We start from the raw sequence: 27,622 nt of genomic DNA on the forward strand, positions 1-27,622 counted from the left end.
AAGACATCCAGTAAACTACTCACTCGTCTTCCTCAGTGTACAACTTGTCGACGTATTCAACCAGACAATCTACACGCACAGCTGATCAACAAAGCTTCCGCCATAAACCACCAATGCTTCGTAATAATTAGACTCATTCAAGTTCTTACTCCAGCCGAGAAGAGATATTGCAAAAGATAGGTCGCAAAGATCAGTTAACGCATTGGCCGCGAATCCAACTCGGGTCTATTACGCTGCATGCGCCACTAAGACCTTGCTTGTTATGGCTGACGTTTTGCAGAGCAAGCAATTTGGTCACGAAAAAAGTATCGGACGATCATACATTATGCATTGGCCGAGAATCGAACTCGGGTCTACCGCGTGGCAGGCGGTAATTATACCACTAAACCACCAATGCATGTGTTTATGCAGATCGGTGTAGTATACAAATGTTTTGTCATTGTCTGCTGTTGTCTCTCAACGGGCACCTCGCACGAGATGTTCTTTACTAGGAAACTACGCTTTGCACAAGGAACATGCAGTAATGAAGCAGAACTCACAAATGGGCTTCAGAACAGCGGTCATTGGTTACAGATGGGATGTGCGTTTGACGCACGTAGATGCGGGAACAGAGGGAGGCACACTCGCAGGACGTAGCATCTACATAGGTGGAGATACATGAATGTCCATATACAAACATCCAAACGGAAGTACTATGGACGAGAGTAAAAAAGGTATCTCCGGCTCGAGAATGCTGATGGCCAATCCTCTACATAAATGCATTCCCGCCAACGCACCCGTTGCAAAAGTGCGAGCAAAATAGATATACAATCCGCAAAACAAAGACAGAAGGGATTTCCCCTTATCCCTAGAGTGATGTCGTTTGCGATACATGACGCTCAGCTACTATCAGATCGCAGCGCGATGATCTCGTATTTGCGAATTAGTTACTCGGAACAGCAGGAACGACACCGCAATTCTTACTGTGAATGCTTGATATGCATCAGCATTATCCTCATCAAGTAAAGTGCAAGTGTAAAAAAAAAACTATGAATGGCATACCGCGTTCACCATGCGAGTTGTGGGAATTCTAAAGCATCAAAGATGCAGAGAACCGAAAGATGATGAACTATGCCTGAATAGGGCGAAGCCAAAGGAAACTCTGTGTGGAGGCTCGTAGCAATTCTGGCGTGCAAATCGATCGAGAAAGAATCAGATTTCAATCATTCATCTCCATTTTGAACAGCATACAACACATTCTCGTATGGGCAGGCAATTAGTCAAGCAGGTCGAATGCATGCAAACGTGCACGGTGGGTGGGCAGACTAAATACTAGCCATATATGTTAACTAGTGTGAACGCATGCGTGCAACGCACTTGGTAGAAGACCTGAAAAATACAGAAGATGCAGTTTATGTCCTATGGAAGTATAATTGAAATTGAACCAGTGCTCAGCTTGCCCAGTGAATACATCGATACGACTGTACCACTACAACTCGTATCGACTTATTAATCGTTCAAGCATTGCAGCGGGACTGAACTACACAGGTGTATTATGGTTGCAATCATTCAACTATTCCAGTAGGCCATATCATCAAATCTGGTTGACACCCGCACTGCAATGTTCGGGTACATGACCAAACGCGTCGATAAATGATGAACGGGAATGAACTTGCGGATACAGTATTTTGAGGGGTTTAACGAAACGGCGCTCCACAGCTCCACCATTTGCTCCACAGCTCCTCATGCCCGCTTGCTCCCACATGATCAGACGCGTCCATAAATCAAGTATAACCCCCCAAATCTTAATTGGACACGGCCGACACTTAGACCGATTTCCTTTAGACTATTTTCACAAATATTGCTGGGTATGTTACAGACTACATATGCAGAAATTATGATCCGATGCATAGAAAATACCACGCCTGTTTTTCTACATTTTTAAAGCATGTTAAACTAGTTTATGATAGTGTAGAGGTGACAGAAAATGGCACTAGCTACTACACCAGGGAATAAACCGGCGACAACCGGTTCGGAAAAGCTAACTAAGCTACTACTAGGCAATTATACACGCAATACGTAACGGTTGGTTCTAACCGGATAACTGCCCACCACCACATGCGGTCCCTACTAGGCCTTGATCTGGAACTCTTGATGGCATTGAAGCCAGAGTCTTCGCAACATTGGGGAGACTCGCAAGCTGGAGGATGTTCAGTGGCAAGGCTTGGAGACTAGAGAAAAAAACTGCAGGTCAGAAGATGACCTGATGACAAGAAATAAAATGATGCAATCAGTACATACCAACCAAGCTCAACAAATGTGGCAGCATAATAGTAGGTTTTGTTATTGGATCCGATTGGTTGCCACTGGTTCTGATCACGGTTGCTGTCGGGCGGTCGAGGTCCTCGACACCACCACATCAGCGTTCTCATGGTTGACTGAGTCGCGATGAGGTTGTGTGGGTTGCTATGAGGTTGCAATGTGGGTCGCAATGAGCGTTGCACAGATGCTTCGAGTCGAGGATGGGTAAAGAGGTAAGAGGGAAAAGGCCCCCCTTTTATAGACCTTTGGCATGCGCCTCACCGCAGTTTAAAAAAAAAACATTACAATACATGCCACACCAATCTGAGCGATAGAGGGGGGTTCTGATTATGCGATATGATTAACCGGATTAATCCGGATAATAATGGGTCCTAGTGCCATTTTCAATCGCCTCTACACTATGTATGTTGAATCATTTATCGACGCGTTTGGTCATGTGGGATCACGCCAGTCCACCATAGTGGGGAGTACCCCAATATGCTTTGGATATTCGATACGTGTAGTCACGTGGAGTCGAATCCCTGATCGTATGTTTATGTAAGGAGACGTAGTACACGCGTGTCTGACCTGCCGAATGAATTGGGCAATAATAATGGTTTCTCCCACGCTTGCTTTCAGAGAGCATGCTGCCTAAGGTGGAATATGAACTTTTGTGGTGGCCTTTGGAGCACCATCGGCGGGTCTGAATTTTCAGTTCACCAAAGTCGATCCTTCCTACTATTTCCATAATGTTTTATGTGAATGACTCGCCGTTAGGTGGCAAAGAAGGGCTTATATTAGGGAATCTATACGCAGTTCTTAACCTGTAATACATTCAGGGTTGACTTTCCAAGTGCTGCGAGATGGTCTTGTAAAAGAGATTGAAACCAATGTCGCTCTGCAACATGGTGAAGCATACCAAGTCAAGGAAATGCGGAGAATTACAAAATGGGCGTTTCTTATTGAGACGATGCAACGAGAAGGATTTGAAATGTATCTCGAGTCATCTACAAAGGGGAAGGAGAAGATCCGAAAGATGGTATGCCTGAATAGGGGTGGAGCAAGACGCCCGCGTGGCGATTCTGACGTGCAAAGAAATGTGGAGGAGAAAGAAAGAAAGAAGAACAAGGGTCTTTCTTCATTTTCCAAAGTGGGGATACAGGCAAGAAAAGAAATGAAAAGCAAATTCTGCAATTCCCAAATTCCAACGCCATGCATGCGGTCTTTGAATCACAATTAGTGTCGAGTTGAAAACGTGCAATGCGTGTCGTTAATGCAGAGTGTCTGTCACCGTTGTGGTTTGCATATGCATCATTTTCCTGACACAATGTCATTCATGCAACTTGATTGTCGGGTACAATACTTCATTGCATCACATCGTTGCATCTCAAGCAAGAACGGCTGAATGCAGAGTTTGCAGAGACATATGGAGCCTATGAACGTGATGCCAAGAGATGGTTATCGACGAAATGGGCTTCACGAAACAAACGACAAGACACCATTGAATAAAGCATGAAAAGTAATGTTGGTATCAAGCAATATGGCCGTCTTTGCTCCTCGTGGAAACGAATAAATGGGAATATTTGAACTTTGTCCCATGTGAATTACCAGTGTCTGTGGTGTGGAAAATTTTCCTAAAAGACCCATCACCTTGTCGTCAGAATGAGGAGTTACAAAAGCATATAAAGCATATAAAACGATTGCTACTACTTTCCCCCCCCCCCCCCACACACACACACCATTCTTTTCTATTATTACTTCATTCACAAATACGGGTCGACACAAAGAGCTGAGCTTTACGAACAGTGGCCACCTGCATCCAAACTGAACGCCATATATCCGATTCTTACGAAAAATACAACCCCTCAACCATGTATCGACAAAAAGGATGCGCGAGAAAGAACTTTGAGGCTTACTCGTTTGACATCCCCGCGCGTTTGGATACCAAGTTGATTATGACCGATACTTTGCTGAAAAATTTGGCAGACGACGTGAACCAAAATAGTGCCAGATACACTATTGTACAGCCAGAATGCGACTGTGAAGTGACGTCGGTCATAGATTTAGATTATCCAACGCTTGCAATTCGCAAAGCTCTGGAAAAAAAGAATCGGCACTTTAATTTTAACCAACAGCCTATTGCTGAAGTGATAACTATGAGGTATTTATCGTGTTGATATTTCAAGATAATAGACACGTGCTCCAACTCAATCATCACTAGATTGTGGGCTACGCTAGCGATTCGAGATGGGTACATTCAGAAAGATCACATTCAATCTCTAGTTGGTCAATCCAGGGAAACGGGGAAGACGCCTTTCCGCACAGTTATACATTGGTTGAATGAACCGTCCCGTGATCATTTCTACGACACTTGTGTTCGTGACAATAAATTCGGCCGGGAAGCCTGCTTTTTCACATGTCGACCTTGGGTTTCGGAAGTTGAAAGATCGTTTACGACTCCAAAGCAAGTCATGAAAAAGCAAAAGCGCGACTCCAGACTCGACCATAATGTCTCCACGGCTGTAGCAAAACACACGCAGAAGTATCAGACCGTAGCATCGCCCATCTATACCGCCCTTGGACAATTGATGTCCATCATTCCGGAAGAGGAGTTGAATAGTTTTGCCAGACGCATCTACCATCCTGAACATTAGTTTCTGAATGGACCTGGAACTGGGATGGTAATGAGTGAATTGGTAATGACTGGGAAAGTGACGTGTGGGATTGATGTGAGCGGGATCATGGATGGAGGAGTCTTTGCCGTTGTCGAGTAGATGGATGTGGATTTCTGATGTGTACATAACTTGGGGATCTACATATTGGCCAAAAGACTTCTAAGAAATAGCTGGATAAGGATTCATAGTAGGCATATAAGTCGAAATTCTACATATTGACAAAAGGACTTTTCAAAGTAACATACAATGGAGCATGATCACTCCCAAACCTCTCCTCCTTGTCTTCCTTTATATCCGCGTCCATGTAAGGCTTGTCCTTCCATTCACAGCGTATACATTGATGATAGCCATCTTGTCGATTTCAACAATCATTACTCGACCCTCTTTATCCCAGTCTACTGTGTGAGGGGTACCGAGTCCCGAACGTAGGTTGCGACACCATACATTCGTCCGCCACGAAAGCGGACATTTAGAGGATCATTGGCAAGACAGGTATAGCATTTGTATCCAATCTGCGAGGTCGGATCCTTTGCAGCTTGTTCGGCCTGGAGAATGAGAGCAGTATCTTTGGGACGGAGCCGGATTTCTTGGAGGCAGAAAATGTCTGGGTAGTTAAAGTGGTGGAGGATACTGCGCAGGGAGGGAGTATGTCGTGGAACCTTTGGTCGAGTTGGTGCAAAGTATGATGTTATCGGCTTGGTGGATGGCGGCTGGATATACGGTACGAGGTTCTCAATGTTCCAGGAGAATACTGTAAGGACATTGGCATGTTCGGTAGAGTCGTTGGCGAGGAAACGCTACCAGACACAACCGGCGAAACAGGCTGAGACGATTCTTTTATGCGTTTAGGAACAGTCTCAATACTTTGGAGCCCGCTGCTGCCAACTTTTCGTTTCAGCATGTCGCTCCGACCGGAGGATCTTTTGGTCCGCGCACTTGTGTGTCTGTCAGCATTCGACTGCCCACTCGTGACGTGATTATGTCATCGTCACACTTGCAAAAAGCCACGACTTTTTTTTTTCAGCACACTTGCGAATCTACGACGGACTCGAAAACAGTTTTTATGATGGATGCAATTGTGATATGCACTCAGCGCCTGAACGGGGTCAATGAACCACGACTGCTGTTGGAATGTTGAACGAAATGAAAATTCATTTGGTTATCGTGGGATGTCATTGAGCAATCCATGCCTCTGTCCATCAGATGCAAATCAACTTGCAACTTGCAGGCTTCTCCCTTCTTGAAGCGTTTCGGAGGGAGCAGAAAAACCAAGACTAAAGGTTAACGCCCAAAAGCACACAATGGTAGTGCCAAGATCTTGTGCACTTCAAAATCTCTTGTGTGTGTGTGTGCCGCCTGAACACATCACTTGACAGTTGACCTTTGACCTTTTGCATTCCATTTTTAAAAGACTCGACCAGCAAGGCAGCGAATGCGCAGACGACTTGCTCCGTCCAAAAACAAAAAAAGACGTCACAAAAAGCGCAGAAACTTGTAGCGTTTTAAAAAACGGCTGAATTTACTCTTTTTCCTTGTTTATAATTTCAAGAATTGACCGCGCGTTCCGACGGGGGGAACGTTAAAAGGCAATTATAACAAGACGTTTTAGGAACTTGAAGGCCAACTTTGCGGAATCAAACGGCGGCAAAAAAATGGACAAAGGCATAAAGATACCGTTCACCTTCAAGCGATACGACAAAAAATCCAAGTCTTTTGGGACATTTCATAGCTTATCTAGAGTCTCGTTTGCAGCTCACGAGGACAAGCAATTTCGAACACTTTTTTTTCTTTATGGAGGTCTTAATCTTTTTCTCCGACGCTTTCTTCAACTCTTTTTTTTTGTAGTGTGTTTTGTCCAAACTAGGATTAATACCCCACAAAGCCTTATCTCCACACACTGTCTTTATTTTTTTTTGGTTGTTGGGTCGTTTTTCGCCAAAAAACATACAAATTAAAGGGTGCCGGGGGAGGATTGCACCCTCTCTTCTCCTTTCCTCTCTTGTTTCTTTGCTCGAGCAGTCGCTGTTCCAGGGGATAACCAGCGTTTTGCTCGGCATAGAGCATAGTTCAACCCCGCCAACAACCCCATTCGTTCACGACATCTCATAACGTCATGGAAAAGGAGGCACCTATAGTAGAAGCTGGGACGGCTCAGGTTCCTGAAGTGCTGCCAGAAGATGCAATCTTTGACGAGGAAGGAAAGCGTCGTCTGCAGGAAGAAAAGCCATATTTTGGCAAACGTCCTGCTAGGGCTGTGGCTATTGATCTGGCCATTTGGCTCCTCATGACGGCGTATGCGGTCGCCGTTTTTGTCAAGGGAAAGGATAAGGATGGTTTCCATCTTTTCACTGTCATTTGGGTCTTTGTTACTCTCCGACTCCTCGCTCGTCATATATCCATGTCCAAACTCATCTACGACCCTCTCGGAAAGGTTTGGACATCAACGGTCGGAGCGGCTGCGAGCAAATTCCCGTCCTGGCTGGTCTGGGCGGCATTGCTGGTCGCTACACTTGTTGGACTCTTGCTTATGGCCATTTTCACGACTGGACGGCCATCCACAGTTGGAGAGCGGTTGCAGAGCTGGGGCGGCGTCCTGTTCTTTTTATTGATCGCGGCTGGAAGTTCACGAAAGGTCAAGGCGATCAACCTCCAAACGGTCGCTGTCGGTGTCTTTTTCCAATTTATCTTTGCCCTCATTGTCCTGCGTACCACTGTGGGTGCCAATATTTTCCAATGGATTTCATCGTTCGTTACGGGTTTCCTTAAATACTCTCACAACGGTCTCGAGTTCTTATTTGGCCCTGTGCCAAACCAAAACTTTGTCATCAACGTCCTCCCTGCCATCATCTTTTTCTGTGCCTTCATTTCCATCGTATACTACTGGGGAGGAATGCAGTACGCCGTCCAAAAGATGGGTGCCATCATGATGCGTCTGATGGACACATCCGGTGCTGAATCGATTGTAGCCGCGGCTTCACCGTTTGTCGGACAAGTGGAAAACGCCATGTTGGTGCTCCCCTTTATCGAATACATGACAAAATCCGAGTTGCACGCTGTCATGACCTGTGGGTTCGCTACCATTTCCGGATCCGTTTTGTTGGGCTATGTCTTGATTGTTGGTGACGCGTACCTCATCCTCACTGCTTGTATCATGTCCATCCCTGCCTCTCTCGCTCTTACGAAAATGCGATACCCCGAAGAAGAAGAGTCGCTTACAAAGGGTCGGGTCGTTGTTCCCGAAAGTGAGGACAAGGCGAGCAACTTTCTTCACGCCGCCGCAAACGGCGCGGCCACGGGTGCCCAGCTCGTTATCCTCATCTCTGCCACCATTCTCGCTATCGTTGCGTTGTACCAGGCCGCAAACGGTTTGGTTGGCTGGGCATTTGATATCATTGACGTCCACCGTGACTCTCCTGACCCTGCCAATCCTGGACCCCACGACACTTGGATCAGTATTACCTACATTCTGTCATTCGTCTTTTACCCCTTTGCATGGTGCTTGGGCGTGAGTGCCAATCAAGCACGATTAGCTGGTGAGATCATGGCTCAAAAGCTTTTGCTGAATGAGTTTGTGGCATTCTCAAATTTGGGCGACTTTAACAAGGCTGGACGTGTCAACCAGCGAAGTACGTATAACTTGGTATCGCCTTTCATGACGATCGATAACAATTATTTATTCAATTTCTGCATTTATGATAGCCTTCCAACTCCTTGCTTTTGCTCTCTGCGGATTTGCCAACCTGGGTTCAACAGGGATCCAGGTCTCAGCCCTTGGCGCCATTTCTCCAAAACGTAAAAAGGACCTGGCTGAACTCGCTGTGTCGGCCATGTTGATTGGTAACCTTTCCACATGGATGACGGCTGCTGTCGCCGGTTGTATGATATAAAAAGAACTCCTGTGCCATCTTTTTGATAAGGTGTTTTTCGCTACACTCTATGACGATAGAAAAAAAGAGGGTTATGATAGCGTGCCCTTGTCGTGCTGGTCACCTCCTGTAGTAATACGTTGTGTAAGGGGCATCAAGGCGGGTTTTGGCTGCTGCTTGTATGTACCATACTACTTTTTAAACCTTTTTCCATATGGTTGCTGAACGGATTGCAATGTCTTGAGTCGTTGAAGGCTGGGTACGTTGCTGAGGTAATCACAGCCAAGCCACATGGAACGTCATTAATAAGTAGGTGTTCTATCGATCAAAGATCTGCGCCCTTTGGGGGGTTTTTTTTTGTCGATCCGTCCAAGTTATTCGATAACCCTTTTGTCGAACGGTCGTCGATTAATTTTAAAAAGGGATATCCCTACGCATTCGTTACGCATTCGCATATTTTGATAATCGCTATAAACGTTTGGGACGACCATGTCTATCACAGTTGGCATCATTGGCGCTGGACTCTCTGCTCGTACCTTCCATGCACCCTTCATCACAAGTAGCCCCCATTTTCAACTCAAAAGCTTTCTTCGAACCAAAGCGGATCCCGTCCCATCTTTCGAGAGCATCCCCGTCACAACTGACTCGAATGATTTCTTAAAGTCTGTTGATCTGGTTATTATCACATCTCCAACGTACCTTCACTATCAGCATGCCAAGCAAGCTCTCGAAGCTGGCAAACATATCATTGTCGAAAAGCCTTTTACGGCAACATATGCTGAAGCCCAAGAGTTGATCTCATTGGCAAAGGAAAAGAAGAGGGTGTTGGCCGTATACCAGAACCGCAGATGGGATGGAGACTTTTTAACGGTTGCAAAGCTATTAAATGATGATGCCTTTGGACGTGTTGTGGAGCTTGAGAGTCGGTATGAGAGGTTTAGGAATTTTGTAAAGCCTGATGCATGGAGGGAGGAGGATTACCCTGGAAGCGGGATCTTGTATGACCTAGGTAAGGTCCGCTCACATTTCTGTTTCTTCTGCGACATGGTTCCTCAAACGAACAAACAAAAAGGCTCCCACTTGATCGATCAAGCCATCACCCTCTTTGGACCACCCACTTCCATCACAGCGTTCATTCGAAATTTTCGCCAGCTGAGCGCCCCAACTGACGACGCGTTCACCATCAACCTTCACTACACAGTGCCCCACCCAAAGCTCGTTACGCTCAAATCGACCATGCTGGCAGCCCATCCTGGTCCCCGTTTCACCGTCCATGGAACAAAGGGAACGTTCATTAAACACGGACTAGACCCACAAGAAGGTCAACTACGTTCCGAGATCCTACCGACAGCTCCCGAATTCGGTGCCGAGGCCGAAAACATGTATGGTGAGATGTGGACACCGGATACACCCGCCCCAACCAAAATCGAAACGATCAAAGGAGCCTATGCGGATTTTTTTGAGAATGTCGCTGAAGCCATACGTGCTGAGTCGAGTGAGGCATTGGTCGTGAAGCCAGAGCAGGCTGCTGTGGTCATTAGAGCTATCGAGTTGGCTCAAAAGAGTTCCGCTGAGGGCCGGACCATCCTGTTTTAAAGATACTGGGACTTTGTATAGTGTGTCTAGCAAGAAATGAAAGGAGCTCATGAGGTACTGTTTAAATAGTTAATACTTGTATAATAATGAAGAGTTTAAAAATGCATTGTAGTGTCGAACTTGAGCTTTTGCCTACCTCACAGCTTTAACGTAGCGCTTGCAAATCTTGATCAATGTTCAGCGCGATCGAGCAGCAGGATACTGCTGGTAATCGTTTGATGAGCATGGACAAAACTGGCTGTACCCAGTGGAACCTAATACTAGACGGCCCCCAACACACAGGTATCAACTTGGAACGTTGACCTTTACAAAGACACAGTGTTTGGTGTATCTCCCTTCTGCTGCCTTTACGACAAAATCTCCAAAAAATTCGTTTGAGCAGGACCAATAACCGTACCAAAATATATTCTCTTTATTGTTTGAACCTCACAGATTGTATAACATATACGCAAACCCCATTCTCAGCCTTCCCTGTTCGCAACGCTACCACTGACACTACAACCTACCCTACGACCTGCATTTATCTGCACAGCCCTGCAAAGTGTACAAAAAAAACCCCCAATGCACATCATACATCCACATCCACCTATTCGTCAACGGCAAAGACTCCTCCATCCATGATCCCACTTACATCAATCCCACACGTCACTTGCCCACTCAGAACCAATTCACTGATCACCATCCCGGTTCCAGGTCCATTCAGTATTCCCCAAACTGTATGTCCCGCCGCTACATATACATTATCGTATCCTTTTACGCGTCCCATCACGGGCACATTTCCCGGCGGTACGGGAACGTAGCATGCTTGCTCGGCTATGACGGGACATGCAGCAACATCAGGGATGACTTGCGCCGCAAGTTTTTTGAGTTCCTCCATGTCGGCAGGGGAGGGCGCAACATCAGCGGGAGAGGGTGGTAGTGTATCGGGGGTGATGCACTCCCCGCATATGTACACGGTTCCGTCGGGTCTTGGGTATATTTCTGGCGAGGCTACCTTGCCCTTCATCGAAATCTGGGTAAAGATGGCATGAGGAGAGACCATTTGCGGGAGATCGGATGTCTTAAAGACAATACTGGGAGCCTTGAATCCGTTTATGGATGATGGGATGTTGGGTATCCAGGCTGATGCCGTCCCCGTCCAAGGTCCCATCGCAATGATGATATCGGTGTAAGTCATGGTTTCTTCTGCGGTGGAAGCGTCTTTTGGAATGTAGTGGATTGTATTTGTAGATGTGTCAATGTTGACTACTGTCCCGAGGACCAGTTGAGCTCCATTTTTGACTGCGTCGTCCATCAGAGCGTTCATTAAGAGGCGTGGATGTCTGACAAAACCGAGATGGGTCAGTCTCATAAAACTCACGCTGGCCAAGGCCCAACAAGCAACGCCCTGCAAAATTTAAACACTGTACTTACACTTGAGCAGTATTCGACGTTGTCCCCATAACACTGACACGAGAGACCTTGTCCTGATTCAACCACCACACGCTCTTTTTTCCTCCTCTCTCACTGAAAGCGACATGCAAGGTGTCCATTGGCCTATATCCGTAATCCACATTAAGCAGCTTGGCTAATTCTGCGTGCCGCTTAAAAGAAGCACGAGCAAGAGATTGGAGGGGTGTCCCGTCTGACCAATCTTGTGCCAAGAATCCGCCTGCCTTTCCTAATAATTTCAAAAAGTATTATATGAGCTGGAAAACTCAAAGAAACACAAAACGGAACTTGCCTGACGCAGCGCATGCAACGCCCTCTCTGTCAATGACAATGACTTTATCCTTGGAGGCATCAAAGGATGCGTGATGAACAAGGTGGTAAGCAATGTTGGAGCCAATGCTCCCAGCACCGACCACGACAATGACTCTCATGATGCAGAGGGCAAAAAGCAACACACTTGGAACGTTGCGCGTTTATGTCACAAAACACGTGAGTACATGTGATGAGAATGACATAATCAATTATGAAACTTTAATTAAATGAAATGTGGCTTAATTTCGGTTGCCGATTTGAAGCGAGATCGCGAGTCTTGGTGTTCTTTTGAACACTTGCAAAAGATGAAACGCACGCTTGAAAATGGCCCGTAGGTCCCAACGCTCCAAAACACTTGTTGGTGCAAGGGAACTTTCAGTTAAGAAATTCTTAACGATTATTCGGGTTCAGAAGATTGGTGAAGGATGGGAACTCTGCAGTGTTCAAAAAGATTGAATTAGGAACAAGAACCTTTCACGGATTTTGATGCCGACACAAGATTTTTTTTTTATTTTTTATTGTTGTCTTTTTGACAGTTGGACGTCCCATCTCGTCGTGTGTTGCTTCAGCCGCCGTTTCTGCTGTTAAAGGCCTCGCCGCCCGTTGCGTTTTGTCTTTTGACTTGCGCGGGACTCTCTCGCTCCTCCTTCTTTTATATTTCAACGATGGGATTAGGAAAACTCTTATTTCCTGCACAAAAGCGCGGGGGAGACAGGGATATTAATGAACCAGTGATCATGGTGGAAGACGGCGGGAACAGACGCACCAACTCAACCTACGTGGAAAAGACCGTGCCGTTACAGTTGGAAGCCGCGCATGTGGACCTGCTCGAGGATATTTTGTCGACTTTCGACGGATTAATGGCAAACGATATGTCAGATGGTCAAAAAGGTAAGCGCCATTTGTGTGTTCTCGAAAGTTCATGTTTACCCACACTTGTCTTTCTTGCAGACCCAACACCTCCACCCCGCGCTCCTCAAAACCGGTCGCAACCCAAACAGCAACATGCATCTCTTAAGGAACCGCCAAAGCACGGCTCGGCCTACACGGCCCATATCCACAAAGTTGGAGCCAGGAGGGATTCGCTCACTACGTCAACGCTTTTGCGTTCATTGAAAAAAGATCTATCTCAGACTAATACTCCAGGAGACAACATCGACCCTGATGCAGATATAAGAGGAGATTATTTTGGCAGGTGGAAGGGTTTGGGCGGCGTCGCTGCTCCCAAAGTTTCCGTCAAGGCCTTCTTGTCCAAATGCAATACAAGGGCAGCTGATGCCGCTCCGCGCGCATTCAACCGTGCATCCAAGCGTGGGCCACGAGATGTACCTGCATCGTACTCTTCGGATTCGGAATCAGATTTTTCGGGTAGCGATAGCGATAGTGACACTCCAGTCTGGATCGCTGTAGGCGGCCGACGAGGATCGACATTGCATCCTGGATCAGCGGATGGAGTAAATGCACCAAGAGGCCGTGCGGCACGAAAACTTGCCGTGCAATACGCAGTATCAAAGCGAAGTCCAGTAACGGCTCCCAACGAGGAACCGTCCAAGCCGGTCCCCCCCGCACGTCGGTCGTCGTTCTTCCCGTCGCCACCAAGCAGCACCCCCGCATCGTCGGCAGGTTGGACTCTGGCCAAACCAGAAGATGGTGTAGTCCCTCTCCAGGCCGGTTCCGGTTGGGTTGTATATCCCCATCACCCATCACAGACCGTTACACCGCCCGCGTCACCTCATCTCCCTACAACCTCCCTCCAATCTACGACGCCTCTTGTCACTGTCTTTCCTGGATACCAGCCAACCGCTGGCATGGACCCAACGCCCGCGACTACACCAGGACAAATCGACTCTTCTCAAGACCCGCAGCAACATCAAGATCAACACCAACAGCAACAGCAATTGTGGGCCATGTACATGCAACAACAACAACATGAGCAATACCAACAACAGTATTATCAGCAATATCAACAGTATTACGACCAATACCAACATGCTTACGATCAATACTACCAAGACCAGTACCAGCAACAATCGTATGCAATGTACTATCCGGTTCAATACTACTCGGCTGTTCAAACACCCGCCCAACCACCCTCACAACCCAAACCAAAAAAGAAAAAGGACAAAAAGACGAAATCTACGCGGAGTCAAAGCAAGTGTCGTCCGAGAAAACCACTTCAAGACGTCCCGGAGGAGAAGGGTGTGGCTGCTCATGGCGAGCAGCCTGAGGATAATGCCGAGAGTGATGGATGTAGTGGCTAGTCGAGAAGGAGGCAAAAGCACACTTGTATATAGTATATTCATATCATCTGCTTTCAATATATCACGTGCAAACAATCGCGATCATTACATAACCCTTGGCCGACACCCATCCGCAACGTCAAAACGACTGATGTGTTTTCCAAGAAGATATTCCTACACGGTACCCCCTCCCTCACGGGTAATCCAAGGGGCGGCCGGGGATAGCTTGGTGAAGGACCGCTTGGAGAGCACTGCAGACATGAAGAGATACCAAATGTGAATAAGTAAATCACTTGAATGATTAACTTGGGCAATTTAAAGGTACCTCTGTGCTCTAATGTGTTCTCATCTTCCACGACGTACACGGGCGAATCGTCAGTGACGATTCTGTCGGCTCGAATGTAGTCGATTGTGCCTACGTGCAGGATTTCCCCTCGCGAGGGGCCTTCGGGGGTGGGATAGTCCACCCAATTGCCGACAACAGGGGTCCCTTTCACAACTTTCGCAATGGGCTGGGGGGTTCTGGTGGGCTGCCAAACAAAAACGTTTGCACCCGTCTGGCAAAGCGCGTAGTGCGGCGGATTTGTCGGTCCATCCACCATTCGATGCGGTAACGAAGCTTGTACTGGGGGTCAGGTTGGGCGGAACGAGGCGTTGCTTTGTGGTGTGTGTGTGCGTTGGAAAGAAATAGAAAAGTCAACTGTTGGGTCTTTGGGAGGACGAGGAGCGAGAAAGCTGTGAATTGAGATGTCGACCTTGGCTTCTGTTGGCTAGAATTGGTTATGACTGGTTATGACATGACTAGTGTTGAGCCCCGCTGTTGCATGCAATGCACTTTGACAAGAAGACCCAAAATATAATAGGACAGAAGGCAAATACACAAATGCAAGTATATTGTTACTTTTATCCTATGAAGCATTTGTCTATACGCTATATCATGTGTATGCCCCGGCAAAAAGTCTTTTATTTTCACTACATAGCACGTATTTTTAAACCACTATGAGATCTAACATGGCGAAACTGCTACGTATAACTGCCCATGTAAAGAGACCCACGGTAAAAACACGTTCATAGTTCATGGCTCCTAGACGTTGTTGATTATGTAGCAGATAGAGGGAAACAAGGCCGCGGGCCAGGGCTTTTGCAATGCGGCCGAACCATCGTTATCCCTTCTATTGGTAATTAGGATGTATGGCATTCCAACGCTCTGGATTCCAGGCCAAGTACTGGACTCTAGCGATTATACAAGACTTGGTAGCCGGCTTTTAGACCAAGGCGCAACAACATACGTGCCACGTTCGAAGAAGGTCACTAGGTTCAAGCGCACTCTTGTGAACAAGTTATTGGGCTTTGTTGAATACTATGTACTGGTATGAGGAAAGCCCGAGTATATCAGGTTTTGTTTATCCTTGCAAGGAATCCCATTCCTTTACGCTAATGAAAGTACGACATCAGGACGGTAACAGTTATATGCATTCAGTCACGTGCGTAGCATGCTTTTAGAACCAAAAATGACTCAACTCCTACGTAGAAGGTGAATGTCAGCAGATCACGGGACTGGGACGTTTTCTATAATACAACTCGAGTCAAGGTATTTAATAGCAGAACCACACCAGCGTTGGCGTTACCCAGGTTTAATGCCGCCAGACGAACAGCTATGAAATGGCGAGTTAAAGAATGCAACAACAACAACCCACAATGCAAGAAACTGCTTGGAACACTCGGATTTTGTCAGGGGCACGCAGCAAATGGATGGGATACCACATATTCGTCATTTAAATACATCAAATTCAAACCACTGCCATGTTTCTGCTCTGTCCGACCGTTAAATACGTCGACTCGAGCTGTATTATGAGATAGCTTGGTATATCTCCCTTCTCTTGCCTGTATGATGAGATATTCAAAACTCGGTTAAGCAGGACCAATAGCAGAATATTTTCTCTTTATTGTTTGAACCTCACAGATGGTATAACATATATACGCAAACCTCATTCTCAGCCTTCCCTGTTCGCAACCCTACGACTTGTGCTACAACCTACGCTACGACCTGAATTTATCTGCACAGCCCTTCAAATTGTACAAGAACCCCCCACTGCGCCCGCTTCTGTATACTACCCTGCGCAATGATATGTGGGTGCAATACCGCAGCTCCAAACCTCATACAGCCCTCTCCACCCCGGTGAGGGGCGAACTGTGCAGTGACTGTTCTGTCACGCCTTGGCCAGTACTACGCATCACGGCTGTACCGACTCCGAGAGGAACCCTACATATATCTTCATTGGAGGCACTGCGATTTATAAACTCTGCTTCAGAGATGCCGGTAGGCCTCGACGCCAGAGCACGCTCCTCGGGAGTTGCTGATCCCATGTCCAAAGTAACATGTGAGGGAGCGAATTCCAGTCCAGAGTTGTGTGCTTGCTCTTGGCTGATGGGTGCTGATAAAAAGATGATCTTGTATAAAATTCCTACCACTACGGATGCGAGGAAGGGGGAAACCCAAAATGCATAGTTGTATCGCCAAGTGTTGGATACCACGGCCGGACCTGTTTAAGCAAAAAAATGGGGTTAAAATGAAGCGGTTTCCATCTACGAGACAATCACCAAACGAGTACGCACCAAAGGACCTGGCTGGATTCATTGATCCACCGGTCAAAGGACCCGCTAAAAAGACACCAATTGCAACAGCAAAGCCGATTGGGATGGGTGCCAGAGGTTTGATTCCCGACGAGGTCACACCCGCATGAACGGCTGTGGACAAGACAACAAACAGTAACATCGACGTGATAAAGAACTCGATCAGAATAGTTTGGAATGGGTTAATCCACCAGGTGGGAACGGTAGCTCCAAGGTCACCACCGCCTAAAAATAAAAAAGTTGAGAAACGTACGGCACTACACCCCCGAAAATTCAAAAAACTTACGTGACGCTACGCAAGCCTTAAAGAGAGCAGCACCCACAATCGCACCAATAAACTGGGCGATCATGTACATGATGCCAGTTATGACTGGCATACTGCGAACCACCATCAGACAGGCTGTAACCGCCGGGTTGATATGACCGCCGGAAATGCCTGCAATGGATGCGACGAGACAGAGGATAGCGAGACCTTGCACGAAGCCGGTAATAACGAAATCGGCCGCTGTAGCTGGGGCTTCATTGCGTATGATGGCAGGTGTTTGAACAGAACCTATACCATAGAAAACCTTAGTATTAGATTCAACTCTTGCCACCATCCACCAAATGAAAAATATACATACCACCAACGAAAAAGACAAAGAATGCAGTACCAATAAATTCCGCAACAACAGCTCTCCAAATCCTCGATCTAGGAACATGAACCGTCCCACGCATCGGCATTTTGAGTATCGTCATCGGGTCACGACCTTGTCCTTGCACTTCATTGGGTATGCCATCGCCATTGGTATTGCCGTTCGTTGGCAGAGAGGTATTGTCGCGGCGGGGAGAGACAAGGTTCTGGATTTTCATGATGCAAGTTCGGTATGGGCTATAATGTAATGGAAGCTTTTTAACCAATACAGTTCAATCTGAGGGAAGAATGCGCCAAAAGGAGGGCGATATTTTAAACGTATTTTTCAAGTGTTGACTTGAGGAGGGATGTGGAGAGTAGTGTGACATGTCCTAGAGGCATTTATACAAGTAGTTGATCCCATCAAAACCCTGCATTGTCCTTTGACCAAGCGACGAATGAACAGGTTGTGACATCAGCTTTCTTGTTCACAGCGATCTTTTGGCCCCTTTTGCATAGCGCTTGTTTGCTTTCGATCCTTCTTCTCCCTCCTACCAAATGGTGACAGCCCCCCCAAAAGGCTTTTCTTTGAGCTCGTGCCCTTTTTTTTTTAGTTTGTACATTTTATAGAAATAGTTAATCTTTTTTGTTGGTAGCAACTATTGGAATTTGGATATCGGTGTGTGTAATTGCAATTCAAGATGATTTTTGGGGGGGAAAACGTGCCCATACCCTTTGAACAAAATGCAGTACGTCATTTCTGACCCCCCTCGAGTTCTGTTGGTTGGTTGGGGGGGAGATGAGCTGAAGTTTCCTTTCAACAAAAAGTTCCACAATCCCGCGTGAAAACAAGAGACTTGCAAACAGCCAACTTGCAACAAAAAACTCGAAATCGTTGGAAGGGATCTCCAAACGACAGACAAGTATGGAGGATTCTACCAAATACCTGTCTTTGCTTTCCTGCTGGGTTTCTTTCCCTCCTACACAGCGTCATCCTTACTCAAGTGTCATATCGTTATCAAACGACTCGAGTCTTTTTGCGCATCACACACTTGCCATTTGGCTCCAATCACCAATGGACATTTGAACGATTACCTACCGACCTGCCCAGTACCGAAAAAAAAAAAACATGACTAACCCAGCGTTATCCTTGCTCGCCTTGCCAGAGAGACAAAAAAAAAGGCTTTTGGCTACCGAACGCAGAGTTGATTCACGTTGATTCAATCATTCGACACCGTCCTTGGAATGGAGGCTGTAGAGACGAGCAAAACCCGCGGGAACGCCAATGATTCGTGGTCAGCATCAGGGTTGTTGAGTAAAGGGAACAAGCTCAAGCCCATCGGGTGATAGCTGTGCATTGAATCCAAACACCTAGAGGGTCGACGACAAGCCCGATGCAGAACACTGATGGGACTGGCAGTGCAACTCTAGAGGCTTTTGAGGCTGCTGCATTGTGATTTTCAAAGACGGTTCTTGCTGGCAACCACTCGTATAACAACTGAAGCACACTTTGCCAAAGTCGAGATACTTTTATCAAAACCAATTCTTTTGAAAGGACGTCAATGAATAATTATTACTGAACCAGCCATGAAAGCAACAGGAATCAACAACAAAACAAAAAAATATGGAAATCTAAAAAAAAAAAAATATTGGGGGGGAAATTTCCTACTGAACAGTCTAATCTCCCATTGTTGGTATATAATTACCCATTTTGCAAAAAACTCTAAACTCCCAACATTTTGCTTTTCTAAATCCCATGCACGCCCATCAGCCGATTCAGAGTCTCTATCATCTTGGAAGTCTCCTCATCTTCCTTTCGTCGAGCCTTTTGTGCCTCTGCAACCTGGGCCACGAGTGCGTCATGTTCGCGAATCAGATCGTCAATCCTAACATGAGGGATGCTGGCATCGGAAGATGGAGTGGGTGTCGATGACGTCCGTGGAAAAGAAACACGGGGTATGGATTGGCGGCTATGGGGCGCGCTGTGGGTTACGTAGTTTGGGCTAGCGAGGGAGGAAGTGGAATGACGCCCCGATTTGAGACGACCGTGAAGCGGTGTGGTGGGTGTCAGATATGCATAATCGTGCTCGAGCTGTGGTGGTTGGTTAGCAGTATGGAGTGTCGGTAGCGATCCGGAAGAGCCCTGCGACAAGCCCAGTGGATACCCAGCCGATCCATACCCAACAACATGGTTGTCGAGACTGCCATATGCAGATATCGTTGGGGAAATGGGTGTCATTGGGGAGGGCGGAGAATTTGGTGTGCCGGGCGTCACAGGATAGAGTCCCGCGCTGAGAGGCTGCCTTCTGTTGTTGCTGTTGTTGTTGTTGGAAGCTGCTAGGTTTGTTTGCAGACGCATAGCGGGCACAGACCGCGTGCGACTCCGGGACATCAATAAAGGGTTAACTGGCAGAGGGTAGGGAGACGCACGAGACGGCCCTGTAGTATTGACAACAACAGGAGATGTGGGGGCAGGTGAGGGGTGGCGAAGGATCTGCGGGCTCTGAGCCCTCAGAGTGCCTGCTGTGTAGGGAGTATAGCCGCCGCCCGGGACCATTCCGGTAGGAGGAAGGACAGTCAGCGCCCCGTAGCCATATGCTAGAGCTGCCGCTATATGTGGCGGCGTTTGCGTATATCCAGGGTAGATGAGGGATTGATGCGAACTGCCCGTATCAAAGTGTTGCGATGAGTTGCTTGACTGAGGGCTTGGAGGCAGCAAACCTCTATTTTGTAGAGCCAAGTAATGGCTGTGATCGATCGATTCCCTGGCGGCCGAGTCAAAATCCATGAGCGCTGCACTCTCATCAAATTCAGCCAAAAGCATGGCTTCCACATCTTCGCCGACATCAGACGTTGACGTTGACAAGTTTGAAACTCGATCCGCTCCTTGAAGAGTCGCAGCAGCTTCAAGAGCGTCCACAAATGATCCACCCACAAAGCCGTCCATCCCTATTCCCAATCCAGCTCCATTTACTCCTTCCTCCAAACTACTTTGCTCGTATATGCTTGATGAAGACGTTAAACCATTCGTTAAACTAGCCAGACCATCCAGTGAACCGCCGTGTTGCAACATGCTCACATCCGACGAGCTATACGATGTAATCCGGTGTACCACAGATAATCCACCATCCGCATCGACGGGACTCTCTGGTTCATCGTCGCATGGGCTCAACATGGGATCCTTTGCATTCACCACAAAAGCCTCGTTGATGGCAGTTAAAGACAGCCGCGGGAGTCCTGACGCAGACCTTCTGCGAGCATGTTGATTATTTCTGCGACCAGTGTTTCCTCCCCGTCCCCGGACCACCAAAGTCTTCCGACCTGAAACTAACGCTGGTGCCGAGCCATGTGAAAAGCTCCTTCGTAGCCCTCCACTGCTGCCAACATTCGTGCCACGGTCCGCCAATGGTTCCAACGATGCTGACTTTTGAGATGCCACGGTTTGCTGCAACGGATCGTGCTCTGTTTCTTCTTCCGCCAGGTTGGCCATGGCCGGTGTAGGTGGAGGAACAGAGAAAAAGGCAAAGGATCCATGCTGACCATCTGTGTCGCCATTTGACAGCATGAATGTGTCGTCCATGGAGGAAGTGCTCATCAGTGACCCTGTGGAGCTCTTTCGCTCAAGGATATCTGTGTATTGGCACAAGGAATAAAAGTGCTTGGGTCAATTATCCACCGTTTGCATCCAATATCCCGCCAGTGTACTGCTCAAACCTACTTTTGGGTATATTTAAGCCTTCCACCAACGACGACATGAAATCGGAAAAAAAAAACTAGCTTGGACGAGCAACGAGTCTGAATACACAAAGTGATCCAAAAAGCAAAAGTATGATGTTTGGAGGGATAACAAGATAAAAAACCCTTGCCAACAAAAAGTCCCCGTCCCAGAGTAAATTTCAAAAAAACCTCGAGCGTCTAATCCATATCCCAACGAGCTAAACATAACACAACGGGATCATGACAACGCCTCTGACTCTCTTGGGAAACCTTGACCATAAAACCGGCCACCAATTAACGTCGCAGTTGCAATAGTTTGGTTCTACCGGTTGTTTTCGGCGGATATGCACGGTATGGGATATCGCAGCTATCTTTAGAAGCTTTCATCCTGCAATGTCTGAGGCAACGAGTCGGAAAGAATAGTGATCCAAAGACATGTTTATTTATAGGGATCATAATGGCGGACAATAGCATCCGTGCATGTGAGGAAAACTAGCCGATGTCATCTTTTCCAGCTTACGTTTCTTCATCAAATCCCCTTTGTCTTTCAGAAGTCCAATGTTTGTTTAGTTTTGGCTGTCCCCTCTGTGCAAAGAAGCTCACGTTTTGCATCCGGAATTCTTGGTATTCCGATATCCGACTTTTGTATTCAACGCATTAAGTCTTTAGGAAGGGTACTTTCAGATCTGTGACGCTCGGGTTTAGATCTAGAGGGCAGGCCGTGGAAAAAAGGTGTGCCAAGGTTCAGAAGCCGTCCATATTTTAAGCTCGATATATAAATGGACGAAGAGGAACGAAGCGACCTCGCAAGCCCCATGGAAGACAACGACCCACCTCAATTCACAGCAAAAGATAATGGTCACTCTATGCACACACCTGATCCTGAATCCAGCCTGCCTGAGCTTGCGGAGAGTTTGGATCGTGTAGAGGTATTGAAGGGACCAGAAACGAATGCAGAACAACCTGTGGATGACGACGATGTTCCACTTGCGAGACCTCACAATACTGATGACGTACCCCCAGCACAGTCGGAAGCACATCAAAGCGTTGCTGCTATTGAGTACTCAGACGACGATGATGATATCCCATTAGCCCAAACTTCGTCGTCCAAAACAGCGGCGCCAATACTTGCGAGCGACGAGGATGATGATGTTCCTCTGGTCAACCATGTCGCTTCCTCATCATCGCAGCACACCTCATCTCACCAATCCAAAGGCAAAGACACGCAACCCATAACTCGCCCATCAGCGAACGCAACATCAAGTATGTCTTCAGCACCCCCAGCATCATCCCTCGCACCATCAATCAATTCTCGTCCCTACAGCGATGATGATGAAGATATTCCTCTATCCCAATACACCGGTTCAGATCGTGCATCCTCACATCGGACATTCGCAGAGGACGATAGACCCCTTTCTGAATACACACAGTTCTCCGATCGATCCTCATATTACCAAACCCCAACCTCAACCTTCCGCCCAGCTTCCTCCCTCAGGTCCTACGATTCCCATATATTCGCACACCTAGACAACTTGGTATCATCGCGGATCGCACCTTTTGTTGCCCACATTCAACGGCTCGAGCAACAGGTCCAGTACCTGACCGCCCAGCTAGCGGAAGTCCAGGAACACGCTCGGCATTACGGCCCACAAGTTCAATTAGGGCCAGGAAAGTTTTTAGCACAAGTGCCTGATCCAGCACTGGAGTTATCCAAAAAAGTGTCAAAGGCGCTTACAGGTTTAGCTCAGACGAACCCAATAGCTGCACCAAAGCCGGCTACACTAGGGAGTGGGCTTGTCGCTGGAATGCCTGTCAAGGTTCATTATGTCGAAAGTGGAGAGTCTGGGTATGGAGGGGGGGCAACAGGGGCACCGCATTTTGATTTGGCTTCCGAGAGAGTCGTTTGTCCGAAATGTCAAGGTAATACTTGAACGCACCTTGGAACAAACATCTTTTGCGAGTAGATAACATGAATTCTCTTCTTGGATGGTTGCGCAAACAGGCAAGGGCTGGGAGCACGGCAGTCCTTCAAAGCACAAAACAGCCACAAACGTACGATGCAAGAAATGTACAGACTGTCATGGCAAGTTGTTCAAATATCCTACATTGCTTCCAAAACCCCCATTTCACTGGACACTAATTTCAATACACATTTACATTATAGAATGCGGTGGATCTGGCATGATTTTCGATAAAAACCTCTGCGAGACATGCGAAGGTACGTTGCATTTGCAAGCAAAAAAAAAGCCAACAAACTACAAAAAGCCCCTTACTCAATCATGTCGTTTTTTCTGGGATAACAGCTCGTGGATTCAGCCATACCGACAAAACATCACCACACGAAGCCCCCTCCACAACAACCCGTTGCCCCACCTGCACCACCTGTCCAACATGCAAAGGAAGAGGTCTAACAGAAGCACCCCCAATCCTCGCTGCAGAAGCATCATCACAAGAACTTCTCTGGAAACGAAAATCATACGCTATGGGCGCTCTTCCAAAAGTTTCTGGAGAACTTGAAGCGCAACGGAAATCATTGGCAGTTTCGCTGGATGTCGGTGTTGCAGGCAGTACTGTCGGCGTTGCCAATACTTTTAGTACGTTGATCGAGCAGGACAAGACTGTGCAGGTTGTGGAACATCCACCCGATAGTAATCATCAACCTCCAGATGGTGAAATTCAAGCTGCACAATGATGTATGTAATAATTTAGGAATATCCAAAATATTCTATTAGTTATATATCTTTTTTTCGGCGCTATGTCCGTGTACTTTTTGTATGGTATGCAATGACAACAAGAACATCACTTGGACGTCGGAAAATATCCTGCCTTGTTTTTACTTGTTTAACTACTATTTTCTTGCCAACGATTATGACTATTAACAGCTCCCTCTCCTGGTGGTTGAACGAAGCCTTGAATGGAGATCAATCTGAACAAGTCCACAATGTCGTCCGGGAGAATGCGCCAACATGGAGGAAAGATGCGCCTGTAGTTCACACACTTGTGCGATAAGAAAATATGTAATCACTATGCCCAACGCTGCTGATGCAAGGGGGGTAATGGTAGTAACCAATGCGTGTCAATGGAATCCAAATCTATATTACAATTGCAAACTAGAAAAAAATACCCCTCCCCACTACTTTTCAAAAAAAGATATATGCGCAAGAATGCGACTACTGGCATGTAGTCGCTTCACCTCCAACCAGACCGTCGGGCATAGCAAGCATTCGTTTTTTCAAATTACTCAAAAACTCATCACTAATCCCTTTCTCCAAGTCGCCTTCATCTCCCCCCACAAATGTCTTCATCCATTCCTCTGGATTTTCGGAATTCAAACAGGCTTTCCCTTTCATGACCCCCTTGTTGATGACCTGGATGACATCAGCCATGAGGCGACACGCAGGTAGCCGTTTACCCAAGGCACGCAAAAGTTTGAGGACGCCAAAGAGGTTTTGTTGGGCGGCACTGCATGCCTCCGGCTCGTCTCGAACGCATGCGAGAGCCGACGACATGATCAAGATAATGCCCGCTTCAAAAAGCCCCATGGCGGGAAGAAACGTTCCGTAATCCGAGGCCACCCCATCCACTCCACTGATGCTATTGGGGGCCACGAGTCGCTGGGCTAAACTACCCAAATCATTGGCTGCTTTTTGAGCTACCGCAATAGCCCTGACACCCATTGGATGTTTCAAGGGACTCAAAAAGGCGGCTACCATTCTCGGTCGATAGAGGAGACACATGGCGCCTTGATATAGCATGTAACATGTCACAGCGTGAATTGATGGTGGATCGTCGGAAGCAGGCGATAGCGCATACGAGTATCGACTTTCAACCAGACGTATACTTGACGGCAAGGTGTGAAACCAGTTCTCCATTTCCGCCTCTAGCACAGTGAGAGCCGGATCCACCGCGTTGAAATCTACGCCGTCACGGAGAGCTTGACGATTATATTCTACCGCCTATAGGAATCGCCCATCATCAGTACATTGGCAATATAATTTCGGCTGCTAATTGGCTGTAGCAAACGTATACCTTAGAATAAATATCCATAAAGCGGAATCCCTTCTCAGCCCATGCCACGTAGCTGCCTCCCTCCATTTGTGGCGGAAGTTTTCCAATGGCATCCGCGGCTTCCCAGATGGCATCGGCCACGGGGTACTTGACGCTCCCCGGATTTCCCCTAAAAAAGGGTGTCCTCGACAAAACCGTGTTCTTGATCCTAAGTATCCAGAAGTGGATCAGCTATGAGGTTGATAGACTGTAAAAACCCATGACATCCTTACAGTTCCATCGTGTAAACACACCACCACGTGCGGCGCCTACTTTCGGCCTCTGCCCAATTTGTTATTCCCAGATCGTCCGGCTCCACGTCCAACCTGATAAACTGCGCCATCCGACATGCCATGCCCAAGTACATCCAAGCCGTTGACATCAATCCCTGCGCTAAAATGACGATACGCAAATTCGGTGGTCAACAACTCGTCAATCATTTCAGGTTGCATCACCAAGTTGGCAAACTCACTTATTGATGCTGAAGCAAGGAACAAAATTCCTTGCAAACCGCTCAACGTCGGACACTCCACATGCACAGAAATCAGTTTTCTGGCTCTGGCATAGAAAAAGGCAAAGGAATTGCGTACAAGCTCGTCACTGGATGCACGGCATGTGGCAGCATACAATGCAAACAAAAGCATCGGCGATTCTTCATGGATGTTGCGCATGAGCGTTTCCTTGTGAAGGAAATCAAAGGGTAGAAACGCGGCCCTTCGGCTATCATCAATTACCGTCAGCACCATTTCAGAAGAATCATCAGGGAAAAAAGGTACGGCACTACGACATACCTAAAGTACAGTTCAAGTAAGTCATATCGTACAACAACTTCATGCAAGTCTGGTAGCATGTCGGACGGGGGAGGTGGTGGTAAGGCTGGTTGCTGTTGATGCTGAATTGCCGCCGGCTGCGTAATTTTTAAGAAGCGCAATCGATTTGCAAGGTCGCAAAACCATGTTTTCGAAACGGTCACCGCCGCAGCAACTGATTGAAGATCCATAGGTGGCCCCGGTGGCCCGTCGCTGACCAATTCCATTTCCGAGTCTTCTCGGTCAAACTGTGTGGCGGGAGAGTTGTGGGGTGACGGCTCGTTGCTCAAGTGACCTGGTTCTTGTTGGGGTGATGGCTCGTTGCTCAAGTAACCTGGTTCTTGTTGGGGTGATGGGGACGTTTCAGGCACCGGGGGAGGGGAGCTCGTCGATGATGACGATGAACCCGCAATAGCGGTAGCAAGCATCGCTTCCAAGGCATTCACCCTGTCCTCAAGTGCCTTCATGTCCCCACCTCGGCGTTTCTTTTCTTTACACTCATTTTGATCACCATTTGCGCTCATCAGTGCAGCAGCTGCCGTCGGATTATCGGCGTAATATATACACTGTCTCGGTCCTTGCGGAGATCGGGCGCATGTTGAACAGTGAGGCCGCACTCCGTCACATCGGAGCTTCTTGGCTCGACAGGGCTCTGAAAGAATCGACAAAGACAAGGATTAGTCTTCCATCTCCCCATGGTGCACATGAAGGTAAGCGACAATTACCGCAAGCTTTTCTTCGGGTAGATACGGGAGGTTTTGGTGGTTTAGAACTATCGCCACTCATAGATTTTCTCTTTGATGAGCCAGAAGTCGGTGGTTTGTCACTGCCAGCATTTGAGACTTTGGGGTTGCAGTCAGGGCCCAGAGACCGAGCATGCGGCACCGGTAGAGGGTCGTCCTGCGAATAGAGATTCCGCGTTAGCCAGTCTGCCACTTTCAGTTGTCGCACACTTCTCAATTTCGCATTCCATCTCATTACCTCCATAGATTGTGCTGCATTAACCCAGTCAAAGCCAAATTCAAACTCCGTCGCTGCATCACCAAAGTGGAAGTCAGGACCAGCTGCTCGTGTTCCTGCCAAAGGGCTGACGTCTCCAGACATATTTGGAATAGGGGCTGTAGGGGGCGTTCCATCGCTATTAAGCAGTGCCGCAAATGAAGAATGATCGTCAACAGTGAAAACGGGAGCGAAATCGAGGGAGAAGGAACTGATATCAAAGTCCGACGTCAGGGGAAGGTTAAAACTGGCATCTGATCCTAAAGCAGCAGCTACAGAATCGGGAGGGTATCTCAGTGGAAGATAGTCCATTGTGCAATAGGAATCTGCTGGTTGAAAATCACAATGTCCTCCAGTTCCTGTTTCCTTTTTGACATTCGTTAAGCCACGGAATCCTGTGGGA

At 47.4% G+C, this 27,622-nt stretch overlaps 11 protein-coding genes and 1 non-coding gene across 12 annotated transcripts; 4 read left to right on the forward strand and 8 right to left on the reverse strand.

Annotated features, from left to right (window-relative positions):
• Positions 1 to 326: 326 nt before the first annotated feature.
• On the reverse strand, positions 327 to 397 carry SPPG_10151. Its single transcript has one exon. It is a non-coding gene; the product is annotated as a tRNA-Gly (tRNA).
• A 4,162-nt stretch (positions 398 to 4,559) lies between these two features.
• On the reverse strand, positions 4,560 to 5,081 carry SPPG_09372 (uncharacterized protein; the record flags this gene model as incomplete). The annotated part of the gene is made up of 1 exon (XM_016757532.1): positions 4,560 to 5,081. One exon carries the CDS (start codon positions 5,079 to 5,081, stop codon positions 4,560 to 4,562), a length of 522 nt encoding a protein of 173 aa, XP_016606051.1.
• Positions 5,082 to 5,350: 269 nt separating this feature from the next.
• On the reverse strand, positions 5,351 to 5,856 carry SPPG_06431 (uncharacterized protein; the record flags this gene model as incomplete). Its single annotated transcript, XM_016754636.1, has 2 exons — positions 5,351 to 5,706; positions 5,757 to 5,856. 2 exons carry the CDS (start codon positions 5,854 to 5,856, stop codon positions 5,351 to 5,353), a joined length of 456 nt encoding a protein of 151 aa, XP_016606052.1.
• A 707-nt stretch (positions 5,857 to 6,563) lies between these two features.
• On the forward strand, positions 6,564 to 9,051 carry SPPG_06432 (NupC family nucleoside transporter). Its single transcript, XM_016754637.1, has 2 exons — positions 6,564 to 8,581; positions 8,655 to 9,051. Exons 1-2 carry the CDS (start codon positions 7,069 to 7,071, stop codon positions 8,840 to 8,842), a joined length of 1,701 nt encoding a protein of 566 aa, XP_016606053.1. The 5' UTR covers positions 6,564 to 7,068; the 3' UTR covers positions 8,843 to 9,051.
• A 114-nt stretch (positions 9,052 to 9,165) lies between these two features.
• Positions 9,166 to 10,550, forward strand: SPPG_06433 (uncharacterized protein). The gene is made up of 2 exons (XM_016754638.1): positions 9,166 to 9,830; positions 9,894 to 10,550. Exons 1-2 carry the CDS (start codon positions 9,311 to 9,313, stop codon positions 10,415 to 10,417), a joined length of 1,044 nt encoding a protein of 347 aa, XP_016606054.1. The 5' UTR covers positions 9,166 to 9,310; the 3' UTR covers positions 10,418 to 10,550.
• Positions 10,551 to 10,813: 263 nt separating this feature from the next.
• On the reverse strand, positions 10,814 to 12,289 carry SPPG_06434 (uncharacterized protein). Its single transcript, XM_016754639.1, has 3 exons — positions 12,141 to 12,289; positions 11,831 to 12,077; positions 10,814 to 11,739 (listed from the first exon to the last, which is right to left on the reverse strand). Exons 1-3 carry the CDS (start codon positions 12,277 to 12,279, stop codon positions 11,004 to 11,006), a joined length of 1,122 nt encoding a protein of 373 aa, XP_016606055.1. The 5' UTR covers positions 12,280 to 12,289; the 3' UTR covers positions 10,814 to 11,003.
• A 169-nt stretch (positions 12,290 to 12,458) lies between these two features.
• On the forward strand, positions 12,459 to 14,501 carry SPPG_06435 (uncharacterized protein). The gene is made up of 2 exons (XM_016754640.1): positions 12,459 to 13,051; positions 13,112 to 14,501. Exons 1-2 carry the CDS (start codon positions 12,826 to 12,828, stop codon positions 14,419 to 14,421), a joined length of 1,536 nt encoding a protein of 511 aa, XP_016606056.1. The 5' UTR covers positions 12,459 to 12,825; the 3' UTR covers positions 14,422 to 14,501.
• On the reverse strand, positions 14,468 to 15,101 carry SPPG_06436 (uncharacterized protein). Its single transcript, XM_016754641.1, has 2 exons — positions 14,726 to 15,101; positions 14,468 to 14,651 (listed from the first exon to the last, which is right to left on the reverse strand). Exons 1-2 carry the CDS (start codon positions 15,000 to 15,002, stop codon positions 14,575 to 14,577), a joined length of 354 nt encoding a protein of 117 aa, XP_016606057.1. The 5' UTR covers positions 15,003 to 15,101; the 3' UTR covers positions 14,468 to 14,574.
• A 1,224-nt stretch (positions 15,102 to 16,325) lies between these two features.
• Positions 16,326 to 18,222, reverse strand: SPPG_06437 (MIP family channel protein). The gene is made up of 4 exons (XM_016754642.1): positions 17,658 to 18,222; positions 17,321 to 17,587; positions 17,017 to 17,259; positions 16,326 to 16,943 (listed from the first exon to the last, which is right to left on the reverse strand). The coding sequence occupies exons 1-4, from the start codon at positions 17,884 to 17,886 to the stop codon at positions 16,558 to 16,560; spliced, it is 1,125 nt and encodes a 374-aa protein (XP_016606058.1). The 5' UTR covers positions 17,887 to 18,222; the 3' UTR covers positions 16,326 to 16,557.
• A 982-nt stretch (positions 18,223 to 19,204) lies between these two features.
• SPPG_06438 (uncharacterized protein) lies at positions 19,205 to 21,593 on the reverse strand. Its single transcript, XM_016754643.1, has 2 exons — positions 21,366 to 21,593; positions 19,205 to 21,277 (listed from the first exon to the last, which is right to left on the reverse strand). Exons 1-2 carry the CDS (start codon positions 21,400 to 21,402, stop codon positions 19,395 to 19,397), a joined length of 1,920 nt encoding a protein of 639 aa, XP_016606059.1. The 5' UTR covers positions 21,403 to 21,593; the 3' UTR covers positions 19,205 to 19,394.
• Positions 21,594 to 21,776: 183 nt separating this feature from the next.
• On the forward strand, positions 21,777 to 24,228 carry SPPG_06439 (uncharacterized protein). Its single transcript, XM_016754644.1, has 4 exons — positions 21,777 to 23,284; positions 23,367 to 23,447; positions 23,529 to 23,582; positions 23,668 to 24,228. Exons 1-4 carry the CDS (start codon positions 22,144 to 22,146, stop codon positions 24,054 to 24,056), a joined length of 1,665 nt encoding a protein of 554 aa, XP_016606060.1. The 5' UTR covers positions 21,777 to 22,143; the 3' UTR covers positions 24,057 to 24,228.
• Positions 24,229 to 24,349: 121 nt separating this feature from the next.
• SPPG_06440 (uncharacterized protein) lies at positions 24,350 to 27,616 on the reverse strand. Its single transcript, XM_016754645.1, has 7 exons — positions 27,202 to 27,616; positions 26,946 to 27,120; positions 26,203 to 26,872; positions 25,884 to 26,131; positions 25,645 to 25,804; positions 25,394 to 25,580; positions 24,350 to 25,320 (listed from the first exon to the last, which is right to left on the reverse strand). Exons 1-7 carry the CDS (start codon positions 27,529 to 27,531, stop codon positions 24,535 to 24,537), a joined length of 2,556 nt encoding a protein of 851 aa, XP_016606061.1. The 5' UTR covers positions 27,532 to 27,616; the 3' UTR covers positions 24,350 to 24,534.
• Between the last annotated feature and the right edge of the window lie 6 nt (positions 27,617 to 27,622).

Source organism: Spizellomyces punctatus, assembly GCF_000182565.1.
Source record: "Spizellomyces punctatus DAOM BR117 chromosome Unknown supercont1.12, whole genome shotgun sequence".
NCBI classification, from domain to species: Eukaryota; Fungi; Chytridiomycota; class Chytridiomycetes; order Spizellomycetales; family Spizellomycetaceae; genus Spizellomyces; species Spizellomyces punctatus.